Below are 24,622 nucleotides of genomic sequence, written 5' to 3'. Positions count from 1 at the left end.
CTTATAAATTAATACATGTACAGTAAAATTGTACTTTTGCCCCAAATATAAAAAAAATCAATTAAATGCACTCAAAAATAAAAATTATAAATTAATATAATAAAATTATACTTTTTCCCTTAAAATGACTTTTTTAATTCCTTAAAAATGATGAAATAATAGATTAATACATGGTATATATATATTTTGATCTCTCAAATTTTATAATTAAATTTTGGCCCAACTAAAAAAATTATGAATTCACCCCAATGATAAAGCACATTACATTTCTTAATAAAGAACTCATGTTCGAATCTTGGAGATAACATTGTTGGAAAGAGCAATTATAAACTCACAAAGGGATAATTTCCTTCAATAGAAACATAAAGATACCTTAATTAAATAAAAGGGTAAACTTCGCAAATAATTACCCAACCATCAAAAATTTTCATTTTAAGCACCCAAAATAAAAATTTGCTATTTAAGCATCCATATTACAATTATAACTAATTAAAAGAAATGACACAACAAAATATTAGGTATATGAATTATTTGTTTATTAGCTTTCCTTTTAATAACTTTAAATGATTTATAAACTTAATAGTTACAAAGACTTTTAAATGATCTTATGGATGATTATGATATTAACTTAATATTTAATTCACTTTATAAATGTATAAATGAATCTAGAGGTGTATTATGATTGTTATAAAAAAAAATCAAGAATTGCAATATTAGATTCTTTTGAGCTAAAAACAAGGTGATAAATTTTTTTAACAAAACCCAAATTTTCTATAAACTGTTGAACCAAACCGCTTTTGGTTTCGGATATTTTGGTTTTTATTTCATATGATTTCGGTTTTGATTTCAAAAGTTAAAAGTTGAATGGAGCGATTCGATTCAATTTTTTGTTCAAAAACCAAACCGAATATCCCTAGGTATACCCGTGGCCTAACCTCGGGATAGAGGTTTCGCATGCATCTTTGGAATCAACTCTAATGAACACAAAATGCTCTTAGATGCACACGCAGGCGAACACTGAATGCACACGAGCTACTGTTTTCCAGCAATGGATTTTAAGCCAAAGAATAGGTCCCAAGACTCACCGTTAGGAACACAGCAATAATATCATACATGCATACCTTGGAGCCTCGAAATGGTGTATGTCTGATCATTCACAATAACACAAAATAAGTGGAGTAGAGACATGCATATAACATTTATTCAAAACAACACCTGAAAATAAAGGAATCTCCCACCGTCGAACATACATCAAATAGAAAAAATACAGACTAACCTCTTCATCAAAAAATAATGTCTTCATCCTTCTCCCTGGCCGCAGATAGCAAATTGTGAGCTGCATTTATTGAAATCCCTTTCTGCAAGGAAATCTTCTCAGCAAATTTATCCTCGACGAACTCCTTTGCGGCAGCTAGCTGTTTCTCTATTTCCCTCTTCTTATAACCTTGGATCTTCTTTAGCCTGAAGAAATCCTCCCTTTCAAGCTCATCCAACTCTCCCTTAATGTAACTGATCGTATTCTCCAACCTTGGCTTCACAACATTCTCTAAAGCATTAACCCTACGATTTGTGGTTTTGATTGCCTCATCGAGTGTTAAGAATGAAGTCTGAAGAGAAGCAAGCTCAACTAGAACCTCGATTGCTTTCACATAAGCAGCACGGCACTGTTGGACCTGTTGTCCACCTCGGGCCAAACCAGTCAAATCATTTTTGGTCTCACCTTCAGTAAAATACTCAAACTTTGGAAGCTTCACTCCAGCAACATTCTCTTGTCGCGATCGGACTTTAAGAGAAGCAGTCTGAACACTTTCAAGCACGACGTGTTTGATGTTCTCACCAGCAACATACTTGGCCTCTGTTAGGGAAAATGAGGAGGTTTTCATAATCTCTCCCATTGACTCTTTCGTAGACACTATCTTCTTAAGAATCTGACGAAATTGTACGGTTAGGGCATCACTCTTCTTCTTGAGAAGTGCGTGACCTCTTGTCGCGCCCACAAGCCGAGCTTTCATGATTCCAAGCATTGTAACAGTTGGAACCACATTCAAGCGCTGGCTTTGGCCGGACATTTTTCAGATATCTGAACCGAGAGAGAGTATAGGTAGGATCAATAAAAAGAAATGACAGAATATTGCTTAGCCTACCATCACAGAGGTAAATAAAACAAACCTCAGTAAAATATCAATCTTAAAGGCACACCAGCAACTTTATCTTAATTTATCAACCCTTTTAAGTGCAAGTTTTATCAAAGAACTTAAATTGCACAAGCAATCTAATGACTGCATCAAATGATCCAATTATAGAACCATGAAGCAATAAATAATAAGTCAAGTCCTATGAACTAATTGTGTGCACCTTTTTTTTAACAAGAATGGCAATGGTTTGCCATCAAAATAAACAGAAGAATGTGCAACATCACGTTATCATAACACCAAATAAATTTATACTAGACAAAAATTTACCATATCCTACAAAGCTAATTTGTCCTAATTTCTTTCCTTTCTGTACAGAAGGGAGTAATTCACCATCAATAGCTAATTTAGCTTTATAATAAGCCTTTCACACATCGATTACAGTCTGTCTTTTCTTTTGCACAATATTAATAGTTTTAACATCCTTTTCTATCTAAAATGCAAATGTAATAGTTAGTTTGTAAGAGTAACTAGATGATATTTGTTTTATGTGAGATATTACCAATATGTATTCAAAGTATCTACATACAATTTGGAAGAAAAATCTCATATCTAATTGCATGAAACTATTTCCAATTCAAAGCCCATAAAAGTCAATAATAATAATAATAAAGAAGGAAATTTGAGTATCTAGTCCATGCTTATTTCACCGTATCAAGTAACACCCAGCCAGCAACATCAGCTCAGCATCAGACGCAAAAACAATACGAGAACAAACCTAAAGCACTACCAGAAAACTGCGTGATCGCTAGTATCTACGACTCACAATTGACATTCCTACTCAAAAAGGAGTTGAAGGACGTTAGGACTTAAAAAATATCTAAGATCCATGATTAGACAATTGGATGTATGTTTGGGAGCCACGGGACGCTTAGAGAAATCTCTCAAGAAATGCAGTGATTGAGCTCAATTCCAGTAATGTCTCAATTCAGATAAAAAAAATTTTAACTTAATAATCAAATCCTCTTGCTTTGAATTGAATTGAATAATGCGATGGAACCAGAATCGAAATTTTCTAATCAAAAACGAAAAATTCCATGTAATCAATAACTACACGACCCAGGTGAAAACGCCAGTGATTAAACATGCAAAATAACAGCCCAAATCAAATTATGAATTAATTATTTTTGTATTAAAAAAAACGAAACAGAGATCTAAAGACGGGTAAACAATGAAGCAAGAAACTGAAATTCAATGGATAAAGACAGAGAACATTAGAGAGAGCGTCGTCACCGGTAACGGAGCGGAGATTTGCGGCCGACGTTTCCAACTTGGATGAATAAATTTTTCTGTGCGATAATTTTTTTTTATTTTTGATCTCTACGTGTGTGTTGAAAGTGATAGAGGAAGTTGGGGTTTTAAATAGGTGGGTCCAACACGACACTGTTTGATTGCTTGGCTTTTTGTCACCTTGTTCATTGGCTGTCCGATCCACTCTATCTCCTCGGATCCACTTTATTTACACTAATAACTAATTAACTATAATTAACTTAACTGTGCAGGGAAGTGGACCCATACATGACCCGACCCGGTTTGTAAAACCTAATTAATTTTATAGCCCATATGATTCTTGTTTAATTTTATATTCCATTATTTCCCTTTTTTCTAAATAAGTATATTTTGAGACGTTTAGCAGAAAAATATTAATTTTTGAATTATTATTTTCGTCATTTATATTTAAATTAAATTTTACAAAAAATAATTTTAAAATTATAAAATTAAATTAAATCAATATAAAATACAAAAACTATAAATTCACATCTAATATAATGAAATTAAACCAAAATATTAAAGGATCCAAAGTATCAATTTTAATGCCTCATTTGCTACTACAGATTATTTTTAATGTTAAAATATTGTACATAAAATTATTAATATCTATTCCTAACCCATAAATAAGAAGATAATATGTTTCAGGCGCACTTAAACCCACGTCTTATTATATTGACAACGATATTCATAACAATCAAGCTAAGACTCAATCCACTTCAAATATTCATTTATACATGTGAAATTTTAGTTATTTTGACAAATATGGAGAGTTTAGCTTTGACCATCCAAATTCAAGGTCTAACATTTAATAGATGATGTGTGTTCCCTTTTTAAAGATGGTATTACTAATTATATCTTAATATTTTTAAGGTTAAAATATGTGATAAATCTATTAACTCTTTGTTCTTGTACTTTTATTTTTAATAATTTAATGCCTCAACTTTATATATTTTAAAGTTCAGATCTAACGATTAAGTACTATTAAAATTATTTGTTAAATTCAAACTCATTACAGCAACTTTTTAGTTACATTGTTATCAAGTGTATTTTATTTCAATATGTCAAACCAACAAATTTAACAAAAAATTAATAGTGTTAACAATTTGACCTGAATTTTGAAATTTGAGAAGTAAAAAACTGAATTCCTAAAATAAAAGTAAATTTCAATTTTGTGAAAAGTATAAAACTTTTGATATATTTTAAATTATTTTAAATATTTTTCACTAGGAAACTCTCCTTTCATCTTGTTGCTTTCCACTTTATCCTCTCTTGCATCGTCCCATACTATAAGAAATTTAACTTTTTTCATTTAGTGTAAAAAAATGAAGGTAAACTATATTAATAGTCACCCAATTATAAAAAAAATATTTTTATTTTAGGCATCCATGTTACATAATTTGATCATTTTGATCACTCTTGTTAAAATCCAAACAAAAAAAAAAAAAGTTAAATAATAATATTATCAGATCAAATGAGGTTATTTCAGTGGAGGAGGATGAAGATGAAGAACTTGAGTCAATGAGTAATGAAGAGTTAAATAAGAAATGTGAAGATTTTATTAGAAACATAAAGAAGGGCTCGCCAACTGATTATGGTTCTATAGCAGAATTTGAAACAAAATATTGTAATACTACTCTCAGATTTATATTTTGCTTCATTTTCTTTCTCTAAATTTTTAGTGAAATTTTCTGAGATTTTAATGTTCTGGTAATGAAGGATGGGGATGATGAAACAAACAACCCAAAAGTATAATTTTGAAAATATTACTATTATTTAACAGAAATTTCCATTTCTATCTAGATTTTGATAAGAGTGGCCAAAAGGATCAAATTATATAACATGATGCCTAAAATTGTAATTTTATTTTATTTAAACACCTAAAATGAAGTTTTGTAATAGTTGAGTAACTCTCAAAAATTTATTTAATGAGAATGCTTTAATGAAATTAAAATTGTTATATATTAAATAAATTTGATTAATAATGAATATGTAGCGATAAATTTTAACTAAATAAAATGCATCCTTCCAATCTATTGACAAATTACAAGAAGAACAAATTTGTTGATCATTCCCAAACTCCCCACAGCAAGTATTTAATGGTCTAGATGTAACAAGACATGGATCCCATCAACAATAGGTCCAACAAGATAAGAGGCAAATTGCATTATGTCTGCTCAAAAGCATACAGTTTTCAAGCAGAAAGCTATTGACAAGGGTAGTAAATTTATTTTCGCAGAGATACATATATAGGCCGTTTGCCATTTTATTTCACTTGGTGATGTTATAATATAACAATAAAGCCTAAACCCCAGAACCAGCCAGTCGTCGTCTCGAGGCATTTGATATGGATACTTGAGTAAGCTTGTCTGCATCATTCAACGCCATGCGCTCCTTGAGTGGCATATAATGCCGTAGCCATACACCAGTATAAACCTGAAATTTTAAATGGAATGAGAGAGATCCCAGATATGGCAGGCTAGTAACTTTAAAAGTGCAAACTTCATAATTCCTGTCACTTTCAAGTCAAAGTTGGTAGGGATTTTCCCAACCAAGAATATGGAATCACACTACACTAGAAGAAAATAACATGTCGTTGCTTATTTCGGTTCCACAGTCATGATCATAAGTCATAATTATAATAATATAGGTTTTGAGTCCTGAAGTATTGACTGACCTGTTGGGGTCTTATTATCTTTGTATCAGGATCATCTAGAGACTCGCGCCAGTGTGCCAAGTACCCAGCCATTCGAGGGATTGCAAATAACACAGTGAAGAACTCTGGTGGAAATCCCATGGCCCTATTGAATAAAGCCTCAATTGTCACTGGTCCAACATCTAAAATATATCTTATACATTCGTCTAGTTTCTCAAAGTGAGCAGAGAAATTAATCTTATCTTACCGGTATATTAACCCAGAATAGAAATCAACATTTGGATAAAGCTTCCTCTTAATAAAATATTCGTCAGATAATGCGGCCTTCTCCAAACTAATAGCCACCTGCGGAAGGGGAAAATGATAGAAGGCAAGAGAAAAGCATATTAAAACATTTACAGTAAACAAAGAAATCATAGACAATATTAGAAATGTCACTTATACAAACTACAAAGTACTAATGAATCCCTGTTTGGAAAACATAATACTATTTACAGAATCTGCCACCAAATATGAAGCCAACATGACTGAACTCTCAGTCCATGCGTTATTATACCTTGATCAGCTTACATACCATGGAAACATTCAAGTTTAATCATGACGTACTTAAAACAGATTAGGTGTGGGAAAAGGTTAGTTGCTTTATGTAAAAGAAAATAATTCGGAGGGTTGTCGATACACACCTCAATAAGTGGATCCCGGCCAACAATAGAAAAAACTTCCTCTGCCAATTTCTTTATCACCTTTGCCCTTGGATCATAGTTTTTGTATACACGGTGGCCAAAACCAGACATTTTCCGCTTCCTGAAGAAATGAATATAAAGCGGAAGAATTGAATATATATGCAAAAATAAATAAAACAATCACAAGAAAATATAGCACTGCATGTCGAACCTTTAGCTTGAACTAACAGCAAAATTATATATGCAATATTCACCTGTTTTTGACACCTTCAATGAATTCTGGAATGTTCTCTACTGTTCCAATCTCGCCAAGCATCTTGAGCACAGCCTATAACAACCAAGAGAAAGAAAACCAAAAATAAGGTCAGGCACTGCTGTCACAAAACCAAAAATAAGGTCAGGCATTGCTGTCACAAACAGCTTATGACAAAAAGAAGCTTGATATGCTCAAGTGGATAATATACAGCTGAAGTGCAATTATATAGTCTGAACAAGCATATTGTAACACCATTCCTTTGGAAATTGAATTTCAGAAAATTACTGATAGGCATTGCATTATTATGAAACAGAAAATATTTGGTTCTGCATACCTCGTTGGCTCCACCATGAAGAGGACCATATAGTGCTCCAACAGCTCCAGCTAAAGCAGTGTATACATCAACTCCACTACAGATGCAGATACACTCATATTTCATATATAGATTGTTTTTTGTTGCTCTAACACAGTAGGACAATAACATTAATAGACATACCCTGATGCAAGATGCCGGGCAGCAGCTGTGGAACAGTTCATTTCATGTTCTGCATGTAGTATGAAAAGAATGTCCAGCACTCGAGCTAACCGAGGGTTGGGCTTATAAGACCGGTTGCCCCTGAAAGTTAATAAAATGGACGCATTACCTAGGAAAAGGTAGGCCTAAATCTTGCCTCCTAGATGAGGCTGATAAATTTAAATAGCATTAAGACTAAGATTGATGGAAAGAAAATCTGGCAGCCAGAAGATAATAAGTTACTACTATTTAAGTAATTGAATATGTAGCCATTAATGAGAGAATTGAAAATGCCAAAGAACATACATTGAATCTAGCATATAGAGAAAGTTCTCAGCATAAGAAAGGGTGCTGGAAGGGAGAACCGGAGGCCTTCCTGCCATCCTCAAATAAGCTGCAGCAGCAATGGTTGGTGCCTGAAAAAAGAATGATGTTTTATACTGATCTCACAACAGAATGAGAAAAAAATGGTGTGGCAAACCCAAATCCGTAGGACAAGATGAAAGTAACAAGTTCATGCACCAGAGTTAAAGATACGCCCTAGTGAATAGAAGCAACTGCTTTAGAGTAGAAAAGACACAAAGAGGGAAAAGGGAATTAAATGCACAAACCTTTCCAATAATGCGAGCTATTTGCTTGTCTCTCACTTGTTTCGACTTATAAATTTCTTGGCCCTGCATTAATAGTAGATCTCAAAACCTGATAAACTCAGAGAGTAAAATAATTCCAGAAAGGCTTTTAAATCATAATTTGAGAGCACAAAGGTTTTTAAATTATTAATTAAGAACACAGCAGAACAGCAGAAGTTCATGTCTTCAAGATGCTTCACAATAGTAAAACTGAAAATAGCTTAAGCCAAAGTAAGTATTTCGCTATAGGAGATATCCTTGCAATCTTTCTCTAACAAAAAGTAAACGAGGTTATTGCAAGTTACCCAAGTTTTAGTGCTTCCACAATTCCTTCTGATAAATCGTGCTCTAATGTTGGTCTCGACAAAGCTAAAGTTACTTTTGCCTTCAATAAAGACATTCTGTCAGTGCACTTTCTTATATCGCATGGATCACGTTAAGACTCCCAAGTTGACATTTTGCAAAAGGTTACCTCATAGAATAAATAGTGACTTTTAAAATTTGGAAAATAGTCCCTCAAGACAACTTAAAAAGGTAAAATGCAATATCCAATATCTTAAAACAATTTGATCTTAGAGTCTTTACAATTCCAAAACTAATAGGCCCACTTGTCCAATAATGACTTTTCTCCAGTTTTCTGCTTCCTATGTGCTCTTATAAAACCCATACCCACGATCGAACAAATTGCCATACCAACACAACGTCAACTTAAAATCTTCATAAAGCATTTATACAAACTTAAACCATCAACTTACTCTAAGAGCAGGATTGGCATCAGGGTGAAAAACAGAAAGAGCACTCATTGCACTGACAAGTATACCCATTGGATGAGCATCATGAGGCATTGATTGTATAATGTCCTACAAAAACAGAGAAAACATGATACAAGTAAAATAACTTTTGTTGAACTAGAAGGAACAGACCCAATTAATAGTATTGCTGAAAAAGTATCAAAACTTTGGCCCTTATACCAAAGAAATTAAAGAACTTAGAAAAGCAAAGAATCATTTTTATTATAAACATCATGTACATTACAACATCACAAGGTGAGAGACTAGAAGCGGTTTATTTTCTAGATGAAAGAAAAGCATACCAGAATCCCTTGCGGCACAGCTGAATGCTGGCTAACAGCAAATTCCCAGTCTGCTAACTGACTTTCAGAAGGCAAATTCCCATACACTGAAAATGTGGAAGCAAATTATATCAACACATGACCAAATATACAAGTAAATGCATGATTGCTATCGAAGACGAAACTATAAACCTTCATTGCTCCTGTATAATTTGATAAAAGCATTGTTGAAAGATTGTTTGCAATTGGTTTTTTAAGTTAAGAGGTCATGTCTGTCAAATTAGTGATCGGAGAACTCAGCAACTATTATTTATCCTCAAACAGTCAGTCAGGGAATTATTAATAATTTTTTTTAAAAAAAAAAGTCTTGCTTTAGATACAGATCAACAAACTAGCATAAGTTTCAGCTTAAAAGTAACAACTAATTATTTACACTGGAATAGGGAGTCCAACTCCCTCTATCATTGCCACAACGTCCTTCTTTTTACCCCATCTACCATTCATTAAAGCTTCTTCTTTTCCTCACTTTTATCTCCCCTAATCTTCAACTGATCTTCAATACACACCATGTCATATGATCTACATAGTACATACAATCTCCACATACATCGATTTTACATGAACCTCAATAATTGATCGATTTTACATGAACCTCAATAATTGATTACTTTAACCCATTAAAGATTTCAATCGATTTTGTCGGTCTGAAGTATGTTTCACAAATAATCAATCAATTTCCACAAACGATCATAGTTTGGATAAACAACGGGTGTTTGTAATTTTATAAGCTTACTTAAGAGGTATGCCACTTCCAAGAAAGTGGAACTCTCAGCCAGTTCTTCAATTGGATACCCTCTGTATCTAAGAATCCCTTCATCACCGTCTATATAAGAAATCGACGACCGAACCGGAGCTGTATTCAAGTAACCCGGATCATAAACTTTAAGCCCCTTATCATCTTTCCCTGTTGTTATCTGCAATTAAATTCCAGCTTAAAATTAAAATTATATCACCTAAAACTCAAAATCAGTTTTTTTTTAATACAAATTAAAACAAACTACTAAAATTTTGATTGAACTTCGAAATATTTAAAAAAAAAAAACCTTTTTAAATCGGTAGCTCTGATAGTGCCTTCGCTGGAGACAGGGACCTGGTACTTCTTCCCGGTTCGCTCGTCGATGATGGTTAATGAAAGGCCAACAGAGCCACCGTTCTGAGCCGACACGCACCATGGCTCGAGGACAGAAGAATTGAGGTTGTTGGAGGAGCAATCAGGAGCTGCTAAATGAGCTGCAAGCACAGCTAACCGTGCCTGCACTTGTGAGAATGGCTCTTCACTTGATGACATCTTTTAAACTAAGGGGGGAAAAACAAACTTAAAAGGAAATCTGTAAAGGAGAACGACGAAGAATAATATATTGAGATCTTAATTTTTGGAGACAACCCTTTTTTTTTTTTTTTTTTGGTCGGTTTGGAGCTTTTCTTTCGGTTTAAGAATTATGATAATTGGTGGAGTTGTGGTTATATATAGGAATACCAATTCTTTTGGGTTTTTTCTATATGAAATTCAACCCTATGTTTAAAGTCTTCACTGTCCAACTGTGGTTTACCTTCAAGTTACTTTAATTGTATAATTTTGATATTTCTCAACTTTTTTTCCTTTTCCTATTCTTTGCGATAAATCCTTTAAAAGTTTGTTTTCCGACTTTGAGCCTCTTATGATCTTTTTCTTTCAATCGGTTCACACTGCAAAATCACATTCTGCACAAGATATCTAAAAAAAAATTAGGGTAATTTATAAATTTAGTCATTTATATTTTTTTTCAATTATGTTTTAATCATTAAATTTTAAATTACTACAATATAGTCATTATTATTATCATTAGCTGCAGTTGACGGTGTAACGTAAACTAACATGACATATTATATTATCATTTTAAATTAAATTACATAATTAATCCTTTTTTCTTTTGAGCGGTTTAATTTTTTCTTACTTCCCATTTCTTTCCCTTTTTATTCCTTTAATTTGCTTCTCCTATTCTCCCCCCAACTTTTCTCTTCTCCTTCCCTCAATGATTATATTTTAAAAAAGTAAATGGAATTTTAAGGTAAATAAATAAAAGAAAGAGAATGAAATTTTAAATAAAAAATAGAATTTATAAATGAATTAATTCTTTAATGGTGTTTTTAACTTTTGATCATTTTAAACCTAACATAGAAAAACATAAAATACTATTTTTTCTAATTTTATATAACATAATTTACTAATTAACAACAAATATATATATATGAACATATAGGTAGGTTCATTTTAATATTTTGAGACCCTAAACAACAATAAAATAATGTTTTAGGTTCTTTAGAAAAAAAATTAAGTGCTTAAAAGTTGGTAAAAAATTTTGAGCACTTAAAAGTTGAATATTTTTTATTTTTAAAAGTTAAAAGAAAAATTAAGCCTCTTAAAAACTTAAAAACAATATTTTTAACCCTTTTAACCTTGGTCTCGAGCCTAGCTTACATATAGATTAATAAGTATAATTATCATAATGATATACAAATTACCAAATCTTCTCATCTTTGAGAACTCATCATGCAGATGGCATCTCCGCGACAAACTTCTTTTCCCGTTGCTTCAAGAATATTAAGTCAATTTTACCATCCATCATGGGTAAAGAAACTATAAAGCAAAACCTTCAGAAAGCCACGGAACATCTGTTGATCTAGTTGTGATGGAGCAGTGAAAATGAAGTTAGTAGAATCTTGAACTCTAAATTCGAATTCTAAATCTTAAATTTAGGATTTAAGGTTTTAAAGTTTAAGTTTAGGATTTGGGATTCGAGTTCAAAGTTCAGATTAAAAAAATACTAAAATTATGTATGAATAACATAAAAAATTTATTAAAATATTATTAAATAATTAAAAAAGTATACAAAATGGCATAATGCCAATGTTCAATACAATATTTTTATATTACACACAACAGTACAGTCTTGAGATTATAAATAAATCCAAGCACTATTGAGAAAAATAAGAGAAGGTACTATAGAATTAAGAGAAAAGATAAGGAAAGTTAAAAGAAAAAAATATAAAATAATAAAATGATTAAAAGAAAAAGTTCAAAGACTGAAAGTAGGGTTTGATTTAAAAATTTATTTTAAATGATGATATAACGTGTCACATTAGTTTGTCACTATATCATTGATAATTTAGTGATAAAAAAAATTAAGTGATAACGTTAAAGATGTAATATTTAGAATTTGATGACCAAAATGTAATTTAAACGATATATAAATGACTAGATTTATAATTGACCCAAAACAATAACATAGCAAAATAATATAATTTTTACCATTACGATATGATATTAATTTTGATTACTATGAGGTAATTAATATAAATTATTTATAAATTTTAATTTGAACAAACAAAACATATTTTAAATATTAAAATTCACATATAAGCATAACTTTTGTAAATTAATAAAAATTCATAAGTGACAAATAATTGTCTTGAATGCAAAATATGCTTACTTTCTTGTGTTATTATTGTGGTGTCATATCATTTTAAAATATTCAACTTGAATTATAATGTAGTTATAATAAAACAATTTATATTAAATATAAATTTAAAATATTTTCCAATTAATTAAATAATATTTATAATTTCTGTTAGTACAAATACGAGGCAAATTTTATAATTCAATACTAAATAGTTTCAAAAAAATTAATCTGATTGTTTGCAACTCGATATCATATTTAGTTTTTCTTGACCCTATAATTAATTTTATAAAAAATTTATTTTAACTCTCCATTTAAAATTTTATTTCTTTTAACTTTTAAATTTACATTATTTGTCAAATTACCCCAAAATGAATGAAAAAATTAATATTTGTTAACTTTTACGATGTAATTTTCACGTGTATGACACATTAGTGATTAATTAATTTTACAAATTTTAAAAATATAATTTTATACTTTTTAATAATTTTAATAATTTTATATTTTTAATTTAAATTTTTAATTGCTAATGTGGCATCCATATATTAATCGATATGTATGCCACATCAAGAATGTTAATAAACATTAATTTTAAATTAATTTTGAATAATTTGACAAACAATACGAGTTTAAATACTAAAAGAGATAAGAAAATTAAATAACTAAAATGATATTTTTATAATTGAAAAATCAAATAAATTAATAAGACCTATTTTTAGTATCTTTAATTATGGAAACAAGTTTAGAGTAAAAAAAAACCTTCCATGATCAAACCCCGTAATTTTTTTGAAAATATTATTAGGCATATATTTAAAAATATTTTTATGTCACATTAAATTATTAAATAAAATCATAATTAGTAAGGTAAGAAACTTAGGATTTTCTTATAGTATTCACATTTTAAATTTGTTTTTAAAGGTTAATATACCATATAGTATTTATATTTGATTTTAATGCTCATCGGTACTTAAGTTTAGTTTTAATGTTTAATTTGATACACAAACTAAACAACATCATATGATCCAATAAATATTTGATATGGTACTATAGTAAAAAAAAAAAAAAGGTAATTAATTGGGACAAAAGAAAAACTCAGGTATTAAATTGAACATCAAAATCAAACTTACGTACTTGTATGGAACGAAAAAAACTTAGGTATCAAACTAAACATTGAAACCAAACTCACGTTCCAAATCACGACAATAAAAAAGATCAAGTACCAAATTTAATGTTCAAGTCAAATACAGATACCAAATAGTATATTAAGTTTTTTTTTTAAATAATGTTTTAATTGAGATATAGATGGTATATTCTAAATCTATCCATGGTCGGGCCAAAAGGTCTGCTTGGAAAGTGAGAAGGTTTAGGCAAAAAAATAGACCCGAAAAATGAGTTTGGGCAAAAAAAAAATTCATTTAGAAAATGGATCGAGTCTCGGATAAGGTTTCTTTTTGCTGTTGTTTTTCTACTGTTTTACTATCATTTCACTATTTTGTTATTATTGTTTGGATATTGTATAATTATTATTTTATTGTTAATTTTATTACTATTTTAGATATATTTACTTGTTAAATTGCACCTATCTTAATATTATTTAAGTATAATGACATTTTAAAATTTATTTTAATTTGTTGAAAAATATTTATTTTAATATTTTTAGTGTTTTATTATATTTTTAAATTTTTATATAAAAATAAATAAAAAATTTAATACGGGGCAAACCGGGTTAAACCCAAGTTTAACATTTATAATTCGAGTTAAGCTTGAACAAAATATTAGATCTATTTTTTGGACTGAGTTAGACCTGAGCCTATCAAACAGGCCTAAAATATTACTAGAGTACAACTCGAACTCAATCCAACCCATGGATAAATCTAATATATTATTTTTTTGCCAAATAAGCAAAAAGTAACTAAAGTTGAAATGATAAGAAAGGAAAGATAAGGCGGTTAAACCAAATAATTTATTTACGTTTTAGCCTTCAAATTATATCCTTTTTCTTATAATGGTTTTTTTATTTTTTTGTCACTTGAACTTTTCCAATGTTTTAACTTTTTTGGTGTAAGTGCCTAATGGTGTTAAGAAAATAAAGCAAGGCGAATAGGATTTGGACGCATGTTGTATTTTTTCCATGTCAGATATTTGATATTGATAAATAAATTATTTCAAAAAAAGAAATTTAAAAAATAAATAATTTAATTTATATATTTATTTTTGTAAAAAAAACAAGGTAAAAGGTTCTTCCTCTCCAAAAGTTTAGAGTTTAGAGACCTATTCCTTGAAGCTGATATTCTCTAACGGGTTTGGGATACATCTTCCATTCTTCAAACATTCGTCTTCTCCACAAAATTATGATATTGTTTTTCTAATGTTTGATGGGTCAAAAACTCCACCGTTACACTAAATAACACAACACAAGCAGATTATAAAATGGAAAAATTAAAAGAAAGCTTTTGGGTTTCGAAAATATTAAAAGAAGGCAGATTATAAAAAAAACTCTTATAAAATTATTTTAATAATCCATTAAGCCTTTAATCAAATTTAAACAATTAATTAAGTTATTGAATTTTAAACTTTTTGTGTAAGTTTTTTCATTGCAGTTAACTTCACCATGTCACATGTTAGAGTCACCCTATTTTAAATATTTTTCTTTTTTTTAAGTTTTGAAATTTTTTAAATATTTTCTTAAAAATTAAGAGAAATTACATGATTTCGCCATATGTGAGGCTTACATGAAAAGTTAGCATTCGAGGACTTAATTTATTCTTTACATTTATTTTTAAATAAGGACTCAGTTGATTATTAAGTTATTTAACAATATTTTTTTAACATACAAATTTTTTATTGCGACTCAAATTTTAAATAAAATACTTTATCAAAGTATTATTTATTTATTTAAGGGTGGTCGGAAGTCGGAAGGAAGGGTGTTTAAAAGGCGCAAGTTATCAGCAGCTGCGTTAGTGTTTCTTCTAGAAAGACGAAACTGTGTGCGAACGTGAATCCCAATCCGAAGACGTTTTTATGATCTTATCCGTCAGTTTAAAGATTAGGCTCACCGTGACTTGGCTTCGACGTGGAATTGGGTTGTTGATGTACATCCCCTATGTGATTTCAACACGTGTCCTTGGATGGAAATAAAGCGCCACTTGGCAGATGATAGTAGGGTGTGACGATAGTTTTGTGGGATAGGAGAGTAGGGGTTGAATTGAATAGTTCCTTGAAATTCTCAATACAAATGTGTTGTCATTATTTGTTGTGGATGTCTCACGCTTTTTTGTTTAAAGTACCAAGAATTTTGCTACATTCACTATATGAATTTTATTTATTTAATAATGTGACTAAATTATTCCTTTATTTAATAATTATTTTGTTTAAATACGTAATAGTTTCTTATTCTTCGGATATTTAAAATTTAATATTTTTTATATTCAATAATTTAGTTTAACTTTTAAAATTTAAAATTATGGTCTAATAGTAATTGTTTGAAATAAATAAATACTCATTTTGGTTAAAGAAAAAGATAATATTGTAATAAACTTGAATTTAACATAAATTTTTAATAAGATTAATTATCAAACTAAATTCTAAATGATTGAAAAGTACAAATTACTTATTGAATATGTCAAAAATATAAAATGTATAGTTTGATAATTGATTTTTTTTGAATTACGAGAGGAGGATAAAGCCCGATAACAACGTGATTAACGTTACTCAAATTCAAGCTACAACTCAGATGATAAATATCTTAACCATCATACCAACACAATTTCGGTAATTGAATTTTTACAAATCTAAGTTGCAATATCATTAATGTGCTTTATTTATTAATGTGATAACTTTTTAATTTCATTTATAAATTTATAAAAATTAGTTAATGTATTAAATATTTATTTTTTAAGTTAAAAAGTAGAACATTATTCTATTTAATTAAGGGTCTGTTTGATAAAGTGTTAAAAATTGAATCAATTAAAATAAACATTTTCAACAATTTAAATTTTAAATAACCTATAATGAAAAATACTAGATAGATTTTTTTACAAAAAAAATATAAAAATGGATAAGTAAATAGGATCTATTTATCTCTTAATAGCTAATAAATTTAATTATTTGATTTTATTTCACTTTATTTAAGATTATATTCTTTTTTTTATCTATTGATAATTGTGTCATTGCACTTGGGCTCTGAAGGCTCCTAACCACATGGATTGTTCAACATGCTCATTAATCCTTGACCTTGAGATGTGAATCATCCAAGGCATATTAGCATGCGTACTTCTGCTGTTCATCCTGGGGTTTGAAACTAAACTTCTCCTCAAGAGGATAAATAGGGCGCTCTCTATTAACTTGTGGGATATGGGCAATTTAAAGGGGATCACCGGGACTCCTCTTTTTTCGATAATCCATACATTTCTTATCATTGTATGAGAAAATTTGTTAAAATGTAAGTAAATACTTACAAAACTATTAACTAGGTTAAAATTTGATGACACTGAATTAAATTTTTTATTGAAAAACGACTATGGTATTCACCAAACTTACATTTACTAACACACAACAAAACCCTAACACTCAAATTTTTGTTGAAATAAAAAGATCCATACTTGAATCAATCATGGGTTTTGTTTTTCTTAAGAGAACTTGAAGAAGGTGTGTGCTCATGAGTCAAGAGACAGTAAATGTGTAAAGAATCACATTTCTTTCTTTCTTTTGCTTATCTTTATTGGAATTTTTGAAAATCAAACTCATAAAATAGACCTAGAAAGAATGTGTGAAGTTGAACCATGGAGCTCCTCCATTTTTAGACTTGGTATCTAAACCACGAGGGTCTAGGTGGTTAGTGCAAGATTCATTTAAAAAAAAAAAGAAAAAGAAGAAGATAAATTTATGGAGCAGAAAACATTCAGGTACGTTTGGTTCACTATAATAGAATAATGTTGTAATTGAATAGAGTTGTAATAGAATAAAACTATAATCAATAATTCAATTGTTTGGTTGAATGGAATAGGTGTTGTAAAAGTACAAGAAAAAGAGTTAAATGACCAAAGTACCCTTAGCAGAATTTTTTAGGTAAATGATTATTGTTATTGTTATTAAATTTTAATAAAATTATTGTTAAATATATTTTAATAAAATAAATAATTTAGTCATATTTTAGCATAATTATTATTAAATATAATTTAATAATATTCTTAATATAATTATTATTATATGAATTAAAAATCATAATATATAATATTATAAAATAATATATAACATACTTTATTTTTTTAAACTGCAATTCATATTGAATTTGTTAAAATATCATTAGTGAAACAAATAATTTAATTATTCTACAATAAAAATAAAATATTAGAAGTGATAAATAGCTTGAGAATTATATTTCAAATCCAAACATAATATCCATATATTAACAAAAGTTACATGATTTTATTAGCTTATATGTCATAACCATATGTTAAATTTTACAACGTCAAAAAATTACAACATTGTAATGACATTATATCATGTCATTATACCATCCAGATATTACAAACACAAAAAGTTACCAAAATATCATCAACACAATCATGATTTTTAATGGTCAAGAATAAATCTTCTGATCTATTCTAATCACACAAAAAAAGGTAAATTAAAGAAAATGAGCATTTGTATTTGATGGTGAAGGAAGCAGTAACAAAAAGAGGCAATAAATTTTTGTGGGTAAGAAAAAACGGCAGAGAGGAAAATGAAAGGAATAGTGGAAGTGAGAAATGTTTACCTGAAGGATGTTGGATGAAGGGGAGGAGTGCTGGAATGAAGGAAGTAAGGAATGACTATCGTTTGAATGTTTTTGAGGTGAGAATTTGGTGAGGGTAAGATAAGGTTCTTCAAGCATTAAATTAGTAATCAGTAGAGAGGGGAGGAAATAGAAATCACCAAATTTCTCTGTATAAGCCCAAAATGACATACACCCATAATAGGATATTCCATTGAACCAAACAGCTGTTTGTGCGGACCTGCAAAATAGATTTGTAATAGATTTGTTATGCGATTACATTGAATCAAACATCCCCTCATTATTTTTGACCCAGAAGATGGAATTTGGGATTTTTTTTTTATTTTAGTTAAAAATAAAACTCTGATATAATTATCTTTAGTTCCTTGAAAGTTCAAATTGTCGTATAAAAGAAGTGATGTACTCAATCGTATCCTGCATGTCATGTTAATGAATTTTTCACTATTTTTGAATGCCGAATAAGTGAAATTTTCAATACAAAAAACGTAAGCAATCCAAATGCTTAAATAAACCCCTGTAAGAGATTCAAAAACCTTATAGGTCCTTATTTGAATATTTAACCTTATTTTTTTAACAGTTATTGAATTTTTTTTTGGATAATATACATTTTTTTAGTAAAAAATTACAGCATAAAGCAAAACATCAATCAATTAAACCCAAAATTGACTGAACTATTTTAGCTAACAGTAAACTGTTTACTGTATCTAGGGGAATACTTAAAACAAAACTCCAGCAGTAGAATATTTAGCCATATGATCATTATGAATTATTAAAATATAATGAATCCTTATTCTCTGACTCTATTTTAAAATTTAATGCAACAAATATAACTCTACCATACTTCTATTGTCTCCCCCACCAGTTAAAAGTAATTTCATCAATAATATATTATCACATTCAACCTCCTCGAATAGTATACAGAAAATCGTTATTTTAATAAATTGTGCTTGTGTGTTGTCACACGCAAAGGTTCCGTCGAAGCAAGCACTATTCCTTTGGGTTTACTTTTTAGTTGATAAAAAATTAAGAAATCATCCTCAATTCTTTTAAGGGATTTTGACTACAACTTTAAGTCTGCATAAACATATCGTAAGGATATATTTATATTAATAATATATAATGTATGAATTAAATGGTAATATATCATTAAAAATAAAAACATTTTAAGTTTTTCTCTTAAATAAAATTCTTTACGTTAATTACATCAATAATTCCTAAATTCTGTTTAAAATTATTAAATTTCTAAATGTTATAAAATTATTATAAAATAATAACCTAACCATTCCTCTATTTTTTCCATGTGAATAAGTCGTCTTCTCTTCTCTAAATCAGCTTACAAAGAAGCCTTTCTACCTACCCACTCTTAAGTCCTAAAGGATCCTAGTTGTTTTTGTTGCCGCGCCGCTAGCCTTGCCGTCGGTGGCCTTCTCGGGTCAATAATGCCATCAAACAGTTCCTTGTACTGTCTCCTTTCTATATCCCCAGTTGGAATTTCGCAAAATGCCCCTCAAAAATCAGTGTCTCGATTTTGTTTTCGACACTTTATGGCTCTTACCTCTCCATTAGTCGTTGAATAGACTTGAGATTTCGACGGATGTTTTTTCCATTTAAATCTCCCAAAGATTCATTGGAGGCCCCAATTTCGAAATGACCAAAAATGGGTCTTACTCTTTTCTTTTTCCTTTTTTTTTTTTTTTTCTTTTCCTGATTTCTCTCCTCTTTCCTTTACAGATTTTTTATGGATTTGTTTGTTGTTGCCTTGGTGGGTCCATGGGTTCAGTGAGAACAATGGTTGGATTATGTTGAGACTCAAAGGTGCTGAATTGAGGGGTGTAATGGTGTTTGTCAGTGATAGAAGACAGGTAAAGGGTGACGGTGAAGGGTTAGTGCAGAATTTTGGAGCGAAAATATGTGACATTTAACATACCCGATCCGGTTAGGAAAAAAATTGGGTCCAATACATGATACAAGGCATTGCAAAGTTGAATTGAAATTTCTTATATGAAAGGAAAGGAATCAAAGTATAATAAAGTAAATCACAGACCTAATAGAAGACTTTGAGATGAGTTTAACATCAATTTTGAATTTAATCATTTGACAACTTCTATCCCCTACCTTTATCCAAAAAAAGTGTAGTAATATAAACTTCTATTGTTACATTTTAATCCTGGAACCTGCTCTCTTTTTTTTCTTTTTCAATCCAACCTATCAGTTTCGCTTTCCCAATCAGCAGGAATTTCATTTCTCTGCCAAATATTTTTACCATACAAAAGGGTAAGCAAGGGCTGCAACAAAACTAGCTCATCTTTCTACCTGCTCCTGCTCCACTCTGTTTTCAAATGATTATGAACCATCCTGCCTTCTATGTTGGCACCGTTCTTACCTGTTAAGATAATAAACCTCCTTAGCTAAAATCCACCAGCTTAAATAAAAGATCCAATGGAGTTTCTGACTGATATCTTACATTTCCCAACTTGGCCTGGAAACTGAGTTCCACTTCCTTGCGAAGGCTTTCAACGTCTGTAACATATTCTCTGTGATCTTCGTCCAACATCAAATCCTCCAGTTGCTTCTTCATCCTCTCCAAAGCATCATCCAATCTACAAAACTCCTTGAAAACCATTGCTTCCGTTGTTCTAAGTTGCAGCAGGTTCTTAATTGCAACAAGCGCCTGTAAACTCAAAAGAAAAACGCAGTATGACTCAATGAAAAGAAATACCCACCATCGCATCAATAGTTGTTCATTCATATAGGACACAAAAACATGAAAATGAGGCTAAACAACTACCTTCTCCTGGAGATCAAGGTCACTTGATGCAGTTAAATCAACCACAGACTTCAAGAAGAATTGATTGCTGAAAAATGGCATCTCAGCTTTATCTATATTTTCTAACTGGCACTCAGCCAGATCACCAACTAGAAATACAGCCTTCCTGCGTAACCTAACATCCATGCTCGTACTGCTCAGTATGTCCTACAGATGGGAATGGTTGTCAATTGCAAATTGCAGGGATGCATAAAACAAGAGCAAATGCTAAATTCAATCTTATAGATCACCTGAAGCATCTTGTCTCCTGCCTCCGCAAAGAACAATTGCTGACCAGCCACATTGTTTCGGATCAAGGCTGAAACAGCATAAAATGCTTTAGTGGCTTCATCTGCGGAACTAGAATTCACAAGTTTCATTAATGTTGCCAATGCCCCAAGTTCCAGGACCTAAGAGTTAAGACAGGAAATTTTTTGCAAGTTAGTTGATGTCGAATATACCTAGCTCATACAAAGGGAAGATGATGTACCTGCTTCTGTACATATGGATTATTTTGACTTGCTTTCCCAAGTATCCATGCAGAAAATTTCCTTACATCTGAGTCAGGGTGATCGAGCTCCCGAATAATCACACCAAGCCCACCAAGTTTACACATATCTGATGGCAAAACCTTAACAACGTGAGCCACATCTCTTTAAGCATAAAAATAGAAGCCTCGAAGAAATATCGAAGATAGCGAGGATGAAGCAATTATGAGTAAATCAGGGGTGAAATACAGGTAGGGGTTACAAAGCCATAAAAATTATTGAACAAACCACAAATCTCAGCATCTCATAATCTCAAATATCCATCATGCAAAAGACACTAGAAACGGAAACAGCTTAGTATTTAATTACTTATAACTACACCCAAAACCCTAATAAGCCTAGAATCTTATCATGGAAAAGAAATAAAATACAAAACTAACATAAATACACTAAATAACACAAAATAGTGTAATATATGTAAAGGTTACAATCTAACCCCCAACATATAAAACAAAGTCCAAGATTACTCAATCTCTTAACTGGCATATTTTCATTCTCCCTTAGTTGGGGAAACTCAAATCTCAAATTCTGAAAATTTTAAGCAAAGAAATTTCCAGCACGATCCATGAATAGGACTGAATAACTTCACAAGTGGCACAAACAGATTCTACAACGCAACTTATACCTCATTCAAAGCTTCTTTTTTATTTTTTGGAAGAAAAATTTACAAAGCTTTTGAGAGACATAGGTAGCCGCATTACAGTGGCCTATTATCTATTAGTGGCTCTAAAACTATAAACCCTAGCATTCTTTTCCAACGTCAATTTAGATCAATTAACCACTACTGTGGTCTCAATCGATATTTGTGCCTGTGTGTGTTTTACTTTTTAGACTACCATACTGTATCAAAATTTCACAACAAATGACCAAACAAATAAAATCTAAAGTAGTAATTAAAATTAGATAAAGCTCAATAATTTGCTGGTATTAGCCATGTGAAGGCCACATCACAATTCTTGAGAGAATACTGTAAATATTAGACATTCTCTTAGAGAAAGGGGTTAAATCTTACTGACAGAAGTTAGAATAATTAAATTTCAGGTTCAGTTAATAACAATAAAGTGAGATAAATAAACTGGGGAAAACATTCATACCAAGATAAAATCTACATCATTAAACATTCTAGAATTTTGCAGGCAAATAGATACTCATGGCAATAATTCAGGCATTCAGAGCTAAACAGATATTATGGAAATAATTTGAAAAGGATGGGATAGATATCAATTCTTCAAGCTGCTAAGGAAACCAGCTATGGACCAAATCACCGCTTACCATTTGCATTATCGATTGGCTCAACAAGTATCAAAAGCTCCTGCAAAGCACGGTGGCGATCCTCCAAAGACAAAGATGAATTGCTCAAGTCATCTAGTGCAATTTGCATCAACTGTGCCTCTGATGGCATTTTTAACTTTTCCATCAGTTCCTGTGCAACAAAATGCATGGATCATTATGTCAGATATCACAAAAAAGCAAAATAAATGTATAAACTTCAAGCAACTGCAATAAAAATTAGAGAGAAGGTTGGCAAAGCTATTGCTGGTTTGTAGAAAGGAACGCATTGTCATTCGTTGCACGTAGTAATATGTATCATTAACACACCGTTTATTTAACTTTCACTCTGTTTATCTTTTCTGGAAATAAAGATTATGAAACGAAAATTTGGACATATAATAAAAGACAATGTCCTTTAATATCCATATATGTTTTCATATAGAAATCTTATTATAGAATATAGATTACAGATGCAATAACATCAGGCGAGAATAGCAGTTTAACACATTTATACAAAGATCACCCGCCCTGTACTGACTTGAAATATAGTCCCAATAACTAAATGACATTGTTGACTCAGTTGATTCCTTTCAAATCATCACATTATGATAAATAAATTAGCAATAGAGATTTTAAAATTGAGAAATAAGATAAAGGACCTTTATTTCCAACTGACGCTGCCTAAGCTCCGATGGAGAAAGACGTTGAACATCTTGCGCAGATTCCTTGAGTTTAGCCGGATCAGAATGACCTGATTCATAGAATAAGATTGGAATAACGAATTTTTCCTCTGATAGTTAAAATGCTAGAAATATGGAGAAAAATCACCAAACCTATCGCCCACTGCAACATCCCTTCGAGGGAAGAAAATCCACCGTCAACGTCATCGGCGGCGGCGGTGGAGTCATCAGCGTGTCCAGCCTTGTGCACCAGATCCCCTTCCTCTTTGGCGGTGGACCAAATCAACCCTGCCGAAGATGACTTATTTTCGCGCTCAACCGAAGTCGTCACTATCTCCGTTGCCATAAATAACAATAAAAATGATATTAAAGCTGGAAACCGTTCCATATCAATCCTGAATCCTAATTTCGTCACTACAGAAAATTTGATTTTCCCACTTGCAAACTACTCTGCTCCTTCTAGGGCTGAGCTTAAGCTTCAATGTTTTATTTTACTATTATCCTTTTCTAGAAAACTGTAAGACTCCGCTAGACCGAACATATAAACATTTCCAGAGAGGTGGATGATGTTACAGGGCCAATAGAAATTGGCCATGTCAGCAAAAACATGTAAGCATATACTTTAATTTTAATAATTAATAACGTAAAATAAATGGGAAAACAAAGTTTATTGCAATATTATATGATTTTATTTTATTAAATTACTTTTTAGTTAATATTATTTTGCTAATATGCTAAAGTATTTTTATTTCAATTTTATAATAATATAAAA

The 24,622-nt window shown here is 30.6% G+C and overlaps 3 protein-coding genes and 1 long non-coding RNA gene across 5 annotated transcripts; 1 reads left to right on the top strand and 3 right to left on the bottom strand.

Annotated features, from left to right (window-relative positions):
- Positions 1-1,087: 1,087 nt before the first annotated feature.
- On the bottom strand, positions 1,088-3,633 carry LOC108470588 (V-type proton ATPase subunit D-like). 2 transcript variants are annotated; one of them, XM_017771942.2, is made up of 2 exons: positions 3,426-3,633; positions 1,088-2,080 (listed from the first exon to the last, which is right to left on the bottom strand). In XM_017771942.2, the coding sequence occupies exon 2, from the start codon at positions 2,067-2,069 to the stop codon at positions 1,284-1,286; it is 786 nt and encodes a 261-aa protein (XP_017627431.1). In that variant the 5' UTR covers positions 2,070-2,080; positions 3,426-3,633; the 3' UTR covers positions 1,088-1,283. The 2 variants fall into 2 exon arrangements, with proteins under 2 accessions (XP_017627431.1, XP_017627432.1); XM_017771943.2 differs by having other exon boundaries at positions 3,406-3,624.
- A 1,831-nt stretch (positions 3,634-5,464) lies between these two features.
- On the bottom strand, positions 5,465-10,901 carry LOC108471646 (citrate synthase 2, peroxisomal-like). The gene is made up of 13 exons (XM_053021692.1): positions 10,376-10,901; positions 10,065-10,247; positions 9,293-9,378; positions 8,955-9,059; positions 8,182-8,244; positions 7,877-7,986; positions 7,553-7,672; positions 7,391-7,466; positions 7,055-7,128; positions 6,801-6,921; positions 6,365-6,462; positions 6,139-6,262; positions 5,465-5,897 (listed from the first exon to the last, which is right to left on the bottom strand). The coding sequence occupies exons 1-13, from the start codon at positions 10,617-10,619 to the stop codon at positions 5,766-5,768; spliced, it is 1,536 nt and encodes a 511-aa protein (XP_052877652.1). The 5' UTR covers positions 10,620-10,901; the 3' UTR covers positions 5,465-5,765.
- Positions 10,902-19,747: 8,846 nt separating this feature from the next.
- On the top strand, positions 19,748-20,880 carry LOC128284285 (uncharacterized). The gene is made up of 2 exons (XR_008274672.1): positions 19,748-20,205; positions 20,276-20,880. It is a non-coding gene; the product is annotated as an uncharacterized LOC128284285 (long non-coding RNA).
- LOC108470647 (hsp70 nucleotide exchange factor FES1) lies at positions 20,519-24,390 on the bottom strand. Its single transcript, XM_017772025.2, has 8 exons — positions 24,004-24,390; positions 23,830-23,921; positions 23,171-23,321; positions 21,841-21,968; positions 21,602-21,760; positions 21,333-21,518; positions 21,009-21,215; positions 20,519-20,927 (listed from the first exon to the last, which is right to left on the bottom strand). Exons 1-8 carry the CDS (start codon positions 24,236-24,238, stop codon positions 20,907-20,909), a joined length of 1,179 nt encoding a protein of 392 aa, XP_017627514.1. The 5' UTR covers positions 24,239-24,390; the 3' UTR covers positions 20,519-20,906.
- Positions 24,391-24,622: the final 232 nt, after the last annotated feature.

The sequence above is a fragment of the Gossypium arboreum genome, chromosome 11 (assembly GCF_025698485.1).
Source record: "Gossypium arboreum isolate Shixiya-1 chromosome 11, ASM2569848v2, whole genome shotgun sequence".
Classification (NCBI taxonomy): Eukaryota; Viridiplantae; Streptophyta; class Magnoliopsida; order Malvales; family Malvaceae; genus Gossypium; species Gossypium arboreum.
The sequence above is the reverse complement of the archived record's forward strand: the minus strand, read 5'-3'. Positions and strand labels throughout refer to the sequence as shown.

Excerpts from the sequence above, each read along its gene's own strand:
- LOC108470588 (XM_017771942.2), bottom strand. The coding sequence starts at position 2,069 with ATGTCCGGCCAAAGCCAGCGCTTGAATGTGGTTCCAACTGTTACAATG.
- LOC108471646 (XM_053021692.1), bottom strand. The coding sequence starts at position 10,619 with ATGTCATCAAGTGAAGAGCCATTCTCACAAGTGCAGGCACGGTTAGCT. Across the intron at positions 8,245-8,954 it reads ATGCCAATCCTGCTCTTAGA|GGCCAAGAAATTTATAAGTC; the intron begins GTAAGTTGATGG and ends CTATTAATGCAG. Across the intron at positions 5,898-6,138 it reads AGATAATAAGACCCCAACAG|GTTTATACTGGTGTATGGCT; the intron begins GTCAGTCAATAC and ends TTAAAATTTCAG.
- LOC108470647 (XM_017772025.2), bottom strand. The coding sequence starts at position 24,238 with ATGGAACGGTTTCCAGCTTTAATATCATTTTTATTGTTATTTATGGCA. Across the intron at positions 23,322-23,829 it reads AGCGTCAGTTGGAAATAAAG|GAACTGATGGAAAAGTTAAA; the intron begins GTCCTTTATCTT and ends TTTGTTGCACAG. Across the intron at positions 20,928-21,008 it reads TCCAGGCCAAGTTGGGAAAT|GTAAGAACGGTGCCAACATA; the intron begins GTAAGATATCAG and ends TTATCTTAACAG.